The following is a 14,970-nucleotide window of genomic DNA, read 5'->3' on the forward strand; positions in this document are numbered from 1 at the left end:
TGTTACTGAGAGTTCAGTTCTCTTTCTGCTAAATGAAAAGACAGAGATAAGAGGAAATCCCACACAACCTCTGCTGTTCCATGCCCATTTCTCACCCACCATGCTCATCACTTCAGCCTGACGAACACAGAGGAGGAAAACAGTCTGAAATGTTGGGAGCAAGCAGAAAAAACATCTTCCATGAGGGTTGCTCTGGCAGTTTTGTTTTCCCCCACACCTTTGTGTCCTGGCAGTTCTCTGTCACTGGAGGTGCTCCAGTCAGGTTGGCTCAGCTGAGCCAGAGTGGTCTGGATATCTGTGCTTATGTCTTTGTTTTATCTCTGTCCTCCAGATCTGTTCAGAGGCCTCGACAGCTGCTCTGAGCTGGGAATTATCAACTATGGAGTCAGCATGACAACCCTGGAGGACGTGTTCCTGAGGCTGGAGGGAGAAGCCACGGACGATCAAAAAGGTACAATTTACAACCCACAGCCAAAGAGATCAGATTATATCAGGGTAGGAACGCTTGGCTCCTCCCCCTGGGCTCACATCTCCCAATGGGATGCTGCAGTTCTTATCAGCCCTGCAGTGACATTCAATGGCCTCTTATCAGCAGATGTGTCCCCGGAGGGAGGAGTGGGTGTGGAAGAGATAAGGAAACTGCCCAATGAACAGAAGACAGCTGCCACACAGATGGCAAATAGAATACAATTTGCTTGGCAATCCAGGACAAGTATTAACATAATATAGTATAGTTTATTAAAGCAATTTTCAGTGTTCTGAATCAATGGAGTCAGATGCCGATCACTCCCCACATTGGGGGCACCCTGCATCCTATAGAATTAGTCATAAATGTGCACGTGGAAACTCTCTGCAGATGAGCACGTCCCTGGGGAGGAGTGGGGAGAAGCAGCACCAGGATGCCCTGAGGAGGCCAGGCCAGGCTCCCTGCTGCTCCCGGACACCAGGATGGCATCAGTGCAGGGCCTGGCCCTCTGGAGGCAGCAGGTCTCTGCCATGGCACGGGTGCACTTCCTGAAGCTCAAGAGCTCGGCGAAGAACCTGCGGTCCCTGTAAGTCCCGAGGGGGTTCTGCAGGAGAGCAGGACTCCTGGACAGCTAACCAATGTGATTGAGCAGAAGCCACTGTATTGTTTACATTGTGCTCTACTTCTACAATCTAACCCCACTGCACACTAATCACACATTTCTTGATTGGTGCCTCTACCTTGTCCACATGCTCTGCATGCACTTTTTAGGATAGGTGGTTGGTTACAGTCCAGTGCTTCACCGACTTTCACTTTTTTCACGGCCTTTATCTAGTCCTTGTGGTCTTGGCGTTTTGTTTCTCAGCCTCTTCTTTCTTAATTTAGCACAATTTATGTCCCAGTAACCTTGATGAATTCCAGAGGGCTCTGACAACGAGCGAAAGTGGTTTGGCTGGAGCACACTGCAGCCCAAGCTGTTCAGATCCACGGCTACAGGGTTATCTCCTGGAGGTCTGGAACTGGACACGGTCACACCAGGGGGGACAACTTCCACAGCCCTGTTTCCATGAGTTTGGATTAATTGATATCAGGTCTTGGCTGGGAAGGATCTTGGTCATCTGCACTCAGAGGAGGGGAAAGTTTTTTGCTTTGCAGTGCCAGTAACACAGAATCTCCCTTTTGCGCATTTTCATTTCTATGCTGAATAATTTATGCAAGAGAAGCCCATTTTCTCTCGAAATAAAAGAATCACTTAAAAATACTTTTGTGTCAAATGGAGGAAGTTTTAAAATAAGTCAGAGTGTACAGAGAGTGCTTTCAGGCTTCCTCTGCTCTTTTTTTTTTTCCTTTTTTTTAATTCTCTCATGTTGCCAGTGTTTGAACTCATTTGGCCCCGCTGATGTTCAAGCTGGAGTTCCTGGTGGGGCACAAGGAATTAAAGGAAGATGCTGATTTATGAGAAACTTGTATCTAAAGGAAGTCTGAAAGGCATTTCATGGCCCTAAAATGCTTAGAAGGTGCTGATTTATAAAAACCTTGTACCTAATGGAAGTCTGAAAGGCATTTCGAGGCCCTAAAAAGTTGAGCAGTCTGGATCCGAGGTTCTCTCCCTGCTACATTTTGAATCACTTGGTGAATGATCAAGGTTTGAGACTTCTGGAAATAAAATTCTCTCGGCTCATTGGTGACAAGGCCTGAGGGAATGGCTGGAGCTGTGCCAGGGGAGGGTCAGGTTGGTTTTTGAAAGGTTCTTCCCCCAAGGGTGCTGGCACTGCCCAGGCTCCCCAGGGAACGGGCACGGCCCCGAGGCTGCCGGAGCTCCAGGAGCGTTGGGACAGCGCTGCCAGGGATGCCCAGGGCGGGGTTGTTGGGATGTCAGGGCCATGACCTGGATCATTGTGGGTCCCTTCCAAGTCAGGACATTCCATGATTCTATGAAAATTGCCAAAAGTTTTTAACAGAGCTTTGGGTAGTCTGAATATCATCCACCACTTCCAGCACACAAATGCATTCTGGAGGCACTTCCGCTGAATATCTCTTTTCAGAGTGTTTCTCCATCTCTTTCTCAATGCAGTTTGCTGCTCCTTGTGGCTTTCCTGGTTCCTCTGTTGTTGCAACTGTGCGTTTTGGCTGGCTGGCAGAGTGTGAGTGTCTGGCAGCTCTCTCCTGCCCGATACTTCCTGCCCCTGGGGAGGAAATCCTACCTGGAGACCACCACCCTCCTGCTCTACAACCACACAGGTGAGGGGGAGAGGCTTCTCCTCATCCTCCCCAGCTCTGGGTTCTTGCTGCTCCAATGGAAAATGCAGGACAGAGCAGATGGTGTAGATGAGGAGGATCCCAGGGGGGATGAAGGCTTTAACAAGGGAGGAGGGATTGTCTTGAGAGGGCTGTGGGGGAAACCCACTGTGGCTTCAGCAGCTGGTGAGACCCTGATGAGGGATGTGCAGAGCGGGTGAGATAAGGGGGGGACAGGGTTCTCTTCCTGCCACAGCTCCAGGTCTCTGTCCAAGCAATTTCAGAATGTGGGGTTTTCAAAGTAGGCACCACACTCCATGCTGAGTCAAGTTAATGGGCTGCTTCCAGAGTTTCACCTTCAACATTCCCATGAGTGGATGATATTTCATGTTATTCAGCCAGAGAATGACACTGGTATCTTCATCAGATGGGCCCAAAGGAAGCTTCATTTCGTAGCACTTCAGGAGAGGCTGGGGGGGGGGAAAGGACAATGCAAAAATGCAGTCTGAAATCCATTAACTTCCCAAAAACTAACATGCAATGATCCAGCACACGTGTGCTGGCTGGTCCTCACGGTTATTAGATTTCTTCTGGTTTTGTTTGGTGGTAATGGATTTAAAAATTAAAAAAAAAAAATAAAATCGCCAAAGACTCTTTTGTTTCCCAGTGTTGTAATTCCTCTGTTTTTGGTCCTCACACCAGGCACAGACATTGATGACTTAATTCATCTGCTCCAGAGCCAGGATATTACAGTGGAAATAGCAAAGGAGGAAAATATCACAGAGGAGTTAGAACACAATGGCGCTCTACGAATGTTCCGTGAAGGTCAGGTGAGGATTTTCCTCGTCTCCCTCCCATCTCCTCAAAACAACTGAATAATTAAGCAAGGTACCTCCAGCAACTCTCCCTGTGGGATGGCCCTGTTGACTTTTTGTAAGGTACAAAAATTAGCAAGCGTTTTGAGCAGTAAAGTCCTTGCTAGAGGAGACCTTATCCCCCTCACCTTCCACCTCAAAATGCACATTTTTAGCACAGCAATACAGACTTCCAATACCTCATAATTTGTTTTTTCAGCAAACAAGGCATAAGCAAAGGTATTTCAGGCCTGGATTTTCCTGGTGTGCTCCTTTTCTACTGCTTCCCTGCAGATGGGAAAAGCCAGGAGTTCTCACCTTGTTTTCCTGCTCTTTGAAGAGCTACAGGTTCACCGTGCTGTGCCACTTGAAGGCTGTCAACTGCTTCCCAGTGCTGGTGAATGTCATCAGCAACTCCCTGCTGAGATCCCTCAACTCCACCAGGCACATCCAGGTCTGGAGCCACCCCTTCTTCTCTGTAAGTGAAGCCAGAAGCTGTCAGAAAACCATTTAAAGTCTCACTGATTCATCAGATTTTATCACGTGTAAATCCACCTTCCTTCACGCTGCCTCTGGAACCACCACGTTTGACTTCAGGAAAACCAGATTTTTCCCATGTGGGTCTCAAGGGCTGCTGGGTGGAGAGGGTGGCTGGGAGGGTTTCTCCAGGAGGTTCCTTATCCTCTCCAGCACGTTATTCAAGCTTTGGCCTGTCAGCTGGTGGGAGAGAGAGCTCCTCACAAATCTGGGATGGAGGAGTGGGACCTGCACCACCCATCTCTCCTCACCAGCAAGCACTTTGCATGTCTCTGCTTTGGGAAACCTCCCTCTTTTTGTTCATACTGCCCTGTAAGCCATGAGGAATGCAGTAAAATGAATGGCAAAATGAATTGTAGGCATTTTCCACAAATGCTTTGCTCTTCTGTTTTCAGCTGACCAATCCAGAGTACTGGGATTATATTATGTCCCTGTACCTCATTTATACGCTGCTGTTATTCCCTGGTTTTCCTCCTCACTTTGCCATGGGCTACATGCAGGATTGCAAGGTAAATTCCCTGGGATGGGGCAGGTTTGGGGTGGGCAGAAGGGATCACAGCTGCACTGCCAGAAGGATGTTTGAGTACAGAAACATGGAATCATTCAGGCTGGAAAACACCTCTGAGGTAACTGAGCACAGCCCTAGGATTGGCAGCTTGGGGTGTTTTGACCCATGAGAAGTTTTGCAGCCGACACAAAATATTGAAAGATAAAAGGAGGTAGAATTTTACCCCAGAACCACAACGGTGACAGCTTTTATTCCCTTTTCATTTCTTGGGGCCATTCCCATGGGTGCAGTTGGCCAACCATGCACAGGCAATAAACTACCCTTTAAAATTGTGCCTTCCTTCCCAGGGGGGAGCTCGTGCCCAGCTGAGGATCTCAGGGCTCTTTCCCTCAGCCTACTGGTGTGGCCAGGCGCTGGTGGACATCCCACTCTGCTGGATCCTGCTCTTCTCCATGTTTGGGCTCCAGTTTGCCCTGAACCACAAGATTTCTGGCAGTGGCCCCATCACCTTCTTGCTGGTACATCCCATTCTGGTCCTCGGTGCTTTGCTTGGAAGGGATTGATGGAAAATATTTTGTGTGGGGGCAGTTGAGACACTGTGGGTGCAGATGGCGCTGGGACACTCTTGGTCCTCTTAGTGACCTTCTTGTTTCACCTCCTGTCCTTTGGGTTTCTCCAGCTGGAAACAAAAGGCAATAAATCTTGCCTTAATGTATTCCTTTACACCTCAGAGTAAAATTGTGGTAATTTCTAAATGCCCTGATCCTACTGTGTGATCATTTCCACTGCTCCCCATTGCTATAGATGGGTTTCTGGTGGTTTACCTCACTCCATTTTCTCCAACAAAATCCTTTTTTTCCCTGTAGGTCATGGGGATGTTGGGTTATGGAATTTCCCTCATTCTCTTGATCTACCTGATCTCCTTCAACTCTCGCAAAGGATGGAGCTGTGATCTTTGGTCTTTCATCCTGATAGTGGTGAGCACATGGTTGGATAATGCACTGCAGGGATTGCAGACATGCTGAGATCTTGAGGATGAGCTAGATGTCAAAACACCAAGCAGAGATGTGGAGCAAAAATCTGTGTGTGTCTCATAGCAGCCAATTCCGTATTAAATTTGTGTCGCCGTGTTCTGTTGCCACAATCCTGCTGTGACACGGGGGAATACCTGGATCCAGCCTGAACTGGTGCAGGAATGGAGACAAAAAATGAATTTATCACTGTGCTTGACGCCCCACATCCAAGAGCTGTAAAGTGTTGGGACAGGACCCATCAGGCTAGACACTGATAGTGCAAGACTGACCTGGAAGGAGGGGGATTATTGCCGTGGATTGGGATGGGAATGAACAGAATGGGATTCCATGCTTGACTTTTCTGCCTGAAGCAGCCCTGTCCCTGGGAAGAAGTCTCCCCAGCTGGCCCAAAGCAGCAGCCAACCCTCAGACAGAGACAGCCGAGGATCTCCTGAGCCCTCTTTGTCTCTTATGTTCCTCAAATTTTTTTTGTCCACTTTTATAAATTCAACAGGTAATTGCAGAGCTAGACCCACACAGTTTTAAGAAGCAGTGAGTAACCCTTCCCATCAGCTGAGTCACCCTTTTGTTTTATTTTCAGGTGTGCTTTATTTCCGTTTTCATCGGCAGACTCATCGACAGCCTGGGCCGCCCCATCTCCCTCTACATTCTGTCCCTCTTGGTTCCTGTGTACCCCCTGATGGGCTTTGCCATCGATTTTAGGATTATCTACCACGTGAGTGGTGCTTCTGGGCAAGGAGGGGCCTGAAACACAACCCTGGGTCCTCGTGACCAAAGTCTGGGGACAACTGCCCCAAAGCCTGGCAGTAACTGCACCAAAATCTTGGGGTAATTGCCCCCAAGTCTGGGGGTAACTGCACCAAAATCTGGGGATAACTGCCCCAAAGTCTGGTGGTAACTGCACCCAAATCTGGTGGTAACTGCCCCAAAGTCTGGTAGTAAGTGTACACTGCAATCTGGGAAGGCTGATCCTGGGTGGGATTTTCCAAAGTGCGTTGTAAAACGACTCTTTCAGCTCAGATCTCATTTCCCAGCTGCTCATTAGGGCTGGGGGTGACTTCTTGCGCAGCTGTGGCTGTGGGTTAGGTAAAAACTCTTTAATTCCTTCCATGCAGAGTCATAGAACGGAATGATGGAATGGTTTGGTTTGGAAGGGACCTTAAAGCTCATCTCATTCTATCGCCGGCAGTTTATATACAGACACAAATGGGATGGGGCCACTGTGAAAAGTGTCTTGGGCTATTTATTTTTCAGCATCAGTCTCATTACATGATTGTGACAATGGAGAGATGCTAACAGCTCGCTGTTCAGGCTGCAGGCTAAAGAAACTTAATGTTACAACATACCATAAAGCCATCTTAGCTAATTACATAGAGTAAAAGCATACTGACAGTAGTTCTATCCAATCACCTTAAGCACATGTAGCTTTGGTTAAAACAATGGTGGCCTATTCTTGCATACAATGGCCTGTTTATAAGAGACAAAGCACAGAGCACTAGTCATACTTAACCTTCTAAATATTCACTTAAAATAAACTGTTTGCTACTTAGAAAGCCAAACTACACAGCTCTATTGTTCTATCTCCCATGTCTTCGGTACCGCTTAGATATTTTTTCTGCTGTTTTAGCACTTCACAATTCTGCTGTATCTGAGGCCTGTCTTTTTACCACCTTCCTAAAACTCTCTGATTTTATGGATTCCCACACATTCCACCCCCTGCCGTGTCAGGGGACACCTTCCACTCAACCAGGTTGCTCCAAGCCACATCTAAGCTGGCCTTGGACAGTGCCAAGGATGGAGCAACCACAAAGTCAATCAGCTTGGCTTGACCAATCCTAAGAGAAAATCTAAAGCCACGGATCTGTCTTTGCATGGAAAAAAACCCTGAGTTAAAATTTAGAATCCTCACATGGGGCTTTACTCCATGTCAGCTGACAGGGGTGGTGGAAAGTCAGCTGAGAATTTAACAAACCCCCCCAGCTATGTGCAACACTGTTGATAAATGATAAATTACTGAGGGGTGAAGTCTCCTCTGTCCTGTCCCACTCACCTCTTCTCCACTGGGACCCAAAGCAGAGATGTTTTCCTGGGACAGGACATCTGGAAGGAAAGTCTGCTCTGTGTACTGAAAGCTGTGATATGCTCTGGTGTAGGACCAGGGTTCTCAAAGCCAAACATCTGTATCTGTTCATCTGGGGAAAATCAGAAGTTTTGCAGATTTTCAAAGCATTTCTGAATGTTACTGCATTAACCAGAATGATACTAAAGAATTGCACTTCTTCATTGAGGTTTTTTTTTTATTCTTACAGAGGTTGACTGGGGACTTTGAGCCATTTGGTTCAGCTTCGGGCAGTTATGCACTGATTGCTGTCTTTGCAGTAAGAAAACATTTAACATTGCTTTTATTTAGGGATGTGGGTCTCCTAATGTCACATTCACATTCTCTGAAAAATCCCTTTGCCCAGGATTTTTCTCCTGGGAAGCTGAGAAGCCTCAGAAAAAAAGGGAAACAATTCTTCTCTCATTTGCTTCTCCTGTGCTGTGCTCATGTGGAATGTGTGTTGTCAGGGCTCTGGAGAGAGTCAGGAGTTTTCATTATTATCTTTTTAGCCTTCTGTCTGTATCCTTTCTCTATTCTTTAGTTAGTATAGTTTAGTACAGTATTCTTTAATATAATATAGATCATAAAATAATAAATCAGCCTTCTGAGCACATGGAGTCAGATTGATTATTCCTCCCTGCCATGAGGGTCCCTGCAAATACAATATCCTAAAGCCCCTCCTCAGGTGTGAGGAAGCAGGAGGAGGATCTGGGTGGGTCTGCATGACATTTTACCCGCTGTGCTAGAATAATTTCACACCTTTGAAATGGGGAAAGCAAAATGAAATAAGCCCAGATCACCTCATGCTACCCTGTTATTTGATGAATCGGGGTTTTTCTGCCCTTAGTGTTTTCTGCAGTGCTGATTATCCTGAGTTTCAGTGTAAATGGGCCATTTTCATATATTCTCTTTCCCCCACGTATTTTATAGCACTGCCACCACCTCAGTGCCAGCTGTGGTGGGAGGCACAGCAAGGCTGTTAATGTGGCAACCTCTGTTTTTCAGCCTTACATCCATTCTGTGGTGTTCATTCTCCTTCTTCGCTTTTTGGAGTTAAAATATGGGAAAGCAGTGCTGAGACGGGACCCCATATTTAGGTCTGTATAAACACACGTGCACATATGAGATCTAAACTCCCACCCCACTGCTTCTCCTTGAAAACATTGCATTTGTGTCCCTATTTTTAAATATATCTTTTTAATGCTGGTGATTTTTTTGATGACTTAAATAGCCCCTTAAATACTGCAGTGGTGTGATAATATAAAGCAGATTTTAAGTTATGTAGTGCCTCCACAGGGTGTTGCCTGTGCTGTGGAGTGTACCAGCTTCTTTTTTTGGTAAAAACCAAAGATTATAAATGTCATCATTATCATCATCATCCCCAACAATAACAATAATGATGATGATTTCAATAGTAATCATAATATTGTATAAATTCAATCCCAGGGAAATCCCCTCTTGGTTTATCCAAAACGCACTGGTGGAGAGCAGAGGTAAAGAACAAAATCCTAAGCTAAACCTGGTGGGTTTTCAGGATTTCCCCAAGAAACGAAAGCAGCCAGCAGCGCCCCAAGGAGCTCGAGGAGGAAGATGAAGATGTCAGAGCTGAAAGGGAAGCAGTGAGAAATGCTGTGGTGGCTCCCAGTCAGGAGGAGGTACCCCTGAGTGTTGTCCTTCTTGCTTTCTTTGATTTTCTACCTGGTAAAACACAAACCAGTGCAGCTCAGGGCTCTGGCTGTGTTGTTCTCACTGGGAAAATCAAAATTCCAAAAGTGTGGGTACCCTCAGGAGAAGAAAGCTCTTTGAAGGAACCTGGAAAATAAAGTGTCCTTTTGCCCCTCATATTTGTAAACTATAAAAGAAAGATCTTCAGAAGTTTTTCTGCATTTTTTAATGGAAAAAAAATCACTGAAGGATTGATGCTAGCCCAGATAATAAATTAATCTTGCTCCTTCCTCCTCACTTTCAGCAACCAGTCATCATAGTCCGCAATCTGTGCAAGGAATATAAAATAAAGCAAACTGGCTCACTTTTTAAGAAGAAGAAGAAAACAGCCACTAAAAACCTTTCCTTCTGTGTTAAAAAAGGTGAGAACTGGGACTGTCCTGCCAGACCTGTGTTGGACCCAGAGTTAATTCTGTACAAGGACAGAAAGGTCAAATCTATTTGTTCTGTTGTTAAAGCACCTTCAGCCTGGGCTTGGTGTGTTAATGGGGCATCCTATTAATGGCCTGTGACTGACCATTATCTCAAATAAAGATAAAATAAAGATCCTGGGGAGAGGGGACCACTTTAGCAGTGGCTCCTGGGAGCAATTCACAGCATCAGTTTAAGTTGAAATCTTATGGGCTCTCTGAGTGTGTGTTTTATACAGTAAAACCATTTATTTTATGTGATCTTTGATATTAGTATGCTGCCTTTTCTATTTTTTCTTTTGTGGGACTGTATATATTGATGTATTTCTAATATATTTATGATCTATTTCTTGAATGGGGAATATCCCTAAGAAATTCTGTGTATTGATTGCAGGAGAAATGTTAGGACTTCTGGGGCCCAACGGGGCTGGGAAAAGCACAACTATCAAAATGATCACTGGAGAGACAGCCCTCACTGCTGGGCAGGTAGGAGACACCTGGGGACAAGGGATGGGCCCAAGACAAAAATCCAAACCTTGCACCTAGGCTAAGCTGTCATTTTTATCAAGGCTGAATTTTTTGTCAGAGCATAATTAGTCATCAGGGTTTTAATTGAACTCATCGTGCGATCAAATTAAATAATGTATCAATAAGGTGATGGTGAGCTACTTCTAATTTTGATAAGCTGCTGCATCTGCCCTAACTGCCATATTTATATTTATATTTATATTTATATTTATATTTATATTTATATTTATATTTATATTTATATTTATATTTATATTTATATTTATATTTATATTTATATTTATATTTATATTTATAAACAGTATTAAATCACTCCCTCACTGTGGGTTTCCTCACCTAAACCCCATAATCTTTCCTTGGGTGGGAAAAATAGTAAAAGTAAGAAGACTTCCAGAAAGCTGTGGCAGCAGGCTCAGAAACAGAAAGAGCAGAGAACTCAGATCTAGCTGCAGCTGCAGAGTCTGAAAGTAGAAAAGTTACAACAGTACAGCAGGCAAGGACATGAAACAATAGTTTGAGTTTTAGGCTTGGCCAAGATGAACCTTAAGACTGCAGAAAAATATGCCTAGCATATACATTGGGGTTTTTAGAGTATAAAGGTAGAAGGTTTATAGCAAGTATAATAAGTATAAAAGTTTAAGGTTTATAGTAGAAGGTTTTAAGCTTAGTACTGGAGTATTGTGTGTTGTTAATAGAGAGAAGACGAGCCAGCACTGTGTGAGGCAGGTGTGCATGTGCTTTTAGTGATTGCCTAGAACAATTGTCTGTGAGCTTTAGCAAAATGCTGTTGGCTAGAAAGTTTTTAAAATGCTCTGCAACAAAGAAATCTCTGGCTGCTGCTGGCTGTGCATGAGCTGTTGCCATCTTCCAGTTGTCTCAAATGTCATGTAATGAGGCTGATAAAAGCTCAAGGAACAAATCCCAGCAGTCCCACCCCCCTCCTGAAAAACCCCGACACAGCCTCGCGCTGGGCAAGGCTGTGCGAGAGGACAATGCCCAGCCTGGTTGTGCAGGTGCTGATGAAGAGGGGAGATGGAGGAGGCTCCCTGGAGCAGGCTCCTGCATTCCTGGGCTACTGCCCCCAGGAGAACCCCCTCTGGCCGGAGCTCACCCCGCTGCAGCACCTGGGCGTCTACGCGGCCGTCAAGGGGCTGCGCCAGGAGGATGCGGCTGCTGCTGTGCACAGGTACACGGGGGTGACCAACACCAGTCACTGGGGTTTATAATTTTAAATGTTTAATGGTAATAAAGTGGTGATAAAAATGGTAATGTCATTATAGAGTAGTAAAAATTTGGACAATTTGGATTAGGACAATATGAGACAATAGAACAAAGAGTTATCGACGGTCCGGGTACCTTTTCTGGGCAAAATAAGCCTGAAAAAGGACTCAGTTAACAGAGGATTAACCCTTAAAAACAACAGCCTGTTGCATATTCATACACTTTATACATGATGCATAAATTCCATTCATACAGACAATTCTGTCTGGTCAGTGTCAACTTCCTCCTCTGAATCCTGACAGCATCTTCAGGACTAAGCAAGGCAAGAAGAATTTCGTTTCTTCTGATAAGGGAGCAATAAATTATTTTTTCTCTGAAAGATTTAGGTATCCTGTGGCTGCTATCTCAGTGGCAGTACCTCATTCCTTTCTTAGAAAAATATCTCACATACACGGTTTCTATTTTAACATTATGTTATAAGCTAAACTATATTTAACACACTACTACAGCATAACTTTCTAACATAACACATAAAATATTCATTTGAATATTTGCATAAAGCCAATCATAAAATACACATTTTTCACACATGGAGGGTTGGGATGGTCCAAGTTCCACCCCTCAGTCATGGGGAGCGGACCAGAGAGTCAAAATTCACCAAGGAAACCTGGAAATAAACGCAGGACACTCAGCTGCAAAAGTGCTTTTGTGCTGTGATTTAGTGGGTGGGTTTAGAAAACCTCCAATTTTCCTGAGTGTGTTTGGTGGGGATAAATTTATCACTAATGCCCTCTTAAGAATGTTATCTTTAGGCAGCTTTTCTGAAATCTCTGAGGTTAGAGTTTGGCACCACAAGGAAGGGTGCTGAGCTGACACTGGCAAGGGGAATGGATTTGTAATGCTGTAGAAAAGAGCTTGTGGCTTCTTCAGTGCACTCTGCTTCAAAGAGTCACTGCATTTTAGTAACATAATAAATGTTTAATGAAAACAAGAAGAAGTCAAGAGCAAGGGGAGGAAAGTTCCTTTTTCCTGTCATTTTGGGGACACTTGATGAGAGTATTGATTTGGAGCAATAAAAATGTTCTTTTTTCATTTTCCCCGCAGAATTGCGAACGCTCTGCAGCTTCAAGACTACTTAAACAAAAAAGTCAGAAAATTACCTCCTGGGATAACCAGAAAGGTGTGTTTTGTGTCGCCTGTAATGAGCACTGCCATGCTCAAACCCCAATTAAAACTCCCCTTTCTGAGTGGAGGCACCAAGCTGAGCTACCCGGGAGAGCCTGGTGCCGGGTGGGGCGATGGAAACGAGCCTTTCCCAAACCCGCATTTCACAAAGCACAGTTCCCATCAAAGAGGAGGTGCTGTCCACAGCTGTGTGTGGGCACAGTGCCAGGAGGTTTGGCTGAGTCCCCTCTCTGTGTCACAGCTCTGTGTGGCACTGTCCCTGCTGGGCAACCCCTCCGTGCTGCTCCTGGACGAGCCCTCCACTGGCATGGATCCCAACGGGCAGCGCTGCGTCTGGTGAGCAGGAAAAGTTGCAAAGAGAAGTGTTCTGAAAGTTTTGTTCTGAGTCTTATTGCTCTTTCTTTTAGTTACTGTCCATACATTTTTCTTTGTAGGCTTTTAAAGTTTTGAGGCCACTTTGCCTTTCCCCTAATCCCACCTCACAGCAGGAAGTGAGTGCGTTGGTAATTACACCACACTCATTGGTACATTAGCCAGAAAAATCTCACCATTGGAGAAATCTCAAATTAGCAAACCAAAACCACTGCATTAAATTGGTGTTCCCACCATGGGAAGACAAAAGGAGATATTTAAAGTCACATGAAAAGGGTTTTACCTCATCCACAGATGGTGCTGTCCCCCACGTTGCAATGGTTCTGTTGGGAGGTACATTTCTTGTCTCTCTCTAACTCAGGGATGAAAAACTATTTTACCTTCATCATCTTTTTGCAAGATTTAGGGCAGTCCTAAATGGAATTTGGGAGAATTCATGAAGAGACTCAAGTCAAAAGTATTCTTTGTCATTATTTCAAAGCATTTCCATGTGCTCATTAATCTAAAGTTGCTGCACGTGAAAATTTTATTCTCATTTTACGAAAAAGGCATTTGGATGGACAAAGAACAATGAATGTCACAGACATATTTTCTGAAAAAATACTTTTGCTAGGATTTTTCTCCTGAGGAGCTGAGAAGCCTCAGAAAAGAAATGTAAACAATAACTATCTGCTGCTGTGGAATGTGGTCTGGAGCTGGTTTGCCAACAGGTGCATCTTTGATTGGTTATTTTTAATTAATGACCAATCACAGGTCCAGCTGTGTCAAGGCTGTGAGCAGTCACAAGATTTTATTATTCATTCCATTCCTTTCTTTGCTAGCCTTCCGATGAAATCTTTTCTTCTTTTCTTTTACTATAGTTTTAATTTATCATTTTCTTTTAATATAATACATATCATAAAATAATACACCAGCCTTCTGAAACATGCAGCAAAGATTCTCATCTCTTCCCTCCGTCCCCAAACACCACCAGAAATGATATTTCTCAGGAGTGTTGGATTTTGGTTTGTTTTTTCTTTTTTCCACTCTGATCCTCAGGAAAACGATCCGGGATGCCCTGAAAAGCAAGGAGTCAGGAGCCATCCTGAGCACGCACTACATGGAGGAGGCAGAGGCCGTGTGTGACCGCGTGGCCATCCTGGTGTCCGGGCAGCTCCGGTGGGTGACAGCGCCTGGCTGGGCTCCAGCCTCCCCTGACAGGGGTTTCTGTTGGAATAACACCAACACAGCTGGACAGGACTGCCTGGGCTTGTCTGGCCCTTGGTGCTGAACCAAACAGCAGCACAGTGGTGTTCCACCCCAGGGACACTTTTGGCCATGGCTGTGTGGTGTTTCACCCCACAGACACTTTTGGCCATGGCTGGGTGGTGTTTCACCCCACAGACACTTTTGGCCATGGCTGGGTGGTGTTTCACCCCACAGACACTTTTGGCCATGGCTGTGTGGTGTTTCACCCCACAGACCCTTTTGGCCATGGCTGGGTGGTGTTTCACCCCACAGACACTTTTGGCCATGGCTGTGGGGTGTTTCACCCCACAGACACTTTGGGCTGGCTGGGTGCTGCCCTGGGCACATGGGGACAAGTCCAGGCGTGCAGGAGCTCTGGTGGTGCTGGGATGGAGCTTCCCCCCATAACAGGGGCTGCTCCTCAGGGTTCCCTCTGTGGAGAAGCTTTAAGGCGATGGGGAAGGAAAGGAGTGGGTTCTGCTGGAGGGTTTGGATCCAGAGCTTTATTCTGAACCCACAGCAGCTCCAGCAGAACTCCTGAGCCCGTGGGTGCTGCTCCTTTAA

The 14,970-nt window shown here is 45.4% G+C and overlaps 1 protein-coding gene across 2 annotated transcripts in view; it reads left to right on the forward strand.

Annotated features, from left to right (window-relative positions):
- Window positions 1-14,970, forward strand: part of LOC311161067 (ATP-binding cassette sub-family A member 10-like) — a 30,304-nt gene that overhangs the window by 12,784 nt on the left and 2,550 nt on the right. For both annotated transcript variants that reach the window (XM_084218341.1, XM_084218342.1), the window contains 18 exons: window positions 332-451; window positions 857-1,052; window positions 2,541-2,707; window positions 3,407-3,534; window positions 3,899-4,036; window positions 4,491-4,604; window positions 4,951-5,121; window positions 5,470-5,580; window positions 6,218-6,352; window positions 7,947-8,015; window positions 8,744-8,835; window positions 9,273-9,393; window positions 9,708-9,825; window positions 10,268-10,359; window positions 11,415-11,587; window positions 12,727-12,802; window positions 13,049-13,143; window positions 14,218-14,337. In XM_084218341.1, coding sequence (XP_084074467.1) covers window positions 332-451; window positions 857-1,052; window positions 2,541-2,707; window positions 3,407-3,534; window positions 3,899-4,036; window positions 4,491-4,604; window positions 4,951-5,121; window positions 5,470-5,580; window positions 6,218-6,352; window positions 7,947-8,015; window positions 8,744-8,835; window positions 9,273-9,393; window positions 9,708-9,825; window positions 10,268-10,359; window positions 11,415-11,587; window positions 12,727-12,802; window positions 13,049-13,143; window positions 14,218-14,337 — 2,236 coding nt within the window. The remainder of the gene's footprint in view (window positions 1-331; window positions 452-856; window positions 1,053-2,540; window positions 2,708-3,406; window positions 3,535-3,898; window positions 4,037-4,490; window positions 4,605-4,950; window positions 5,122-5,469; window positions 5,581-6,217; window positions 6,353-7,946; window positions 8,016-8,743; window positions 8,836-9,272; window positions 9,394-9,707; window positions 9,826-10,267; window positions 10,360-11,414; window positions 11,588-12,726; window positions 12,803-13,048; window positions 13,144-14,217; window positions 14,338-14,970) is intronic.

The sequence above is a fragment of the Fringilla coelebs genome (assembly GCF_963513975.1).
Source record: "Fringilla coelebs genome assembly, chromosome: 19".
NCBI lineage: Eukaryota > Metazoa > Chordata > Aves > Passeriformes > Fringillidae > Fringilla > Fringilla coelebs.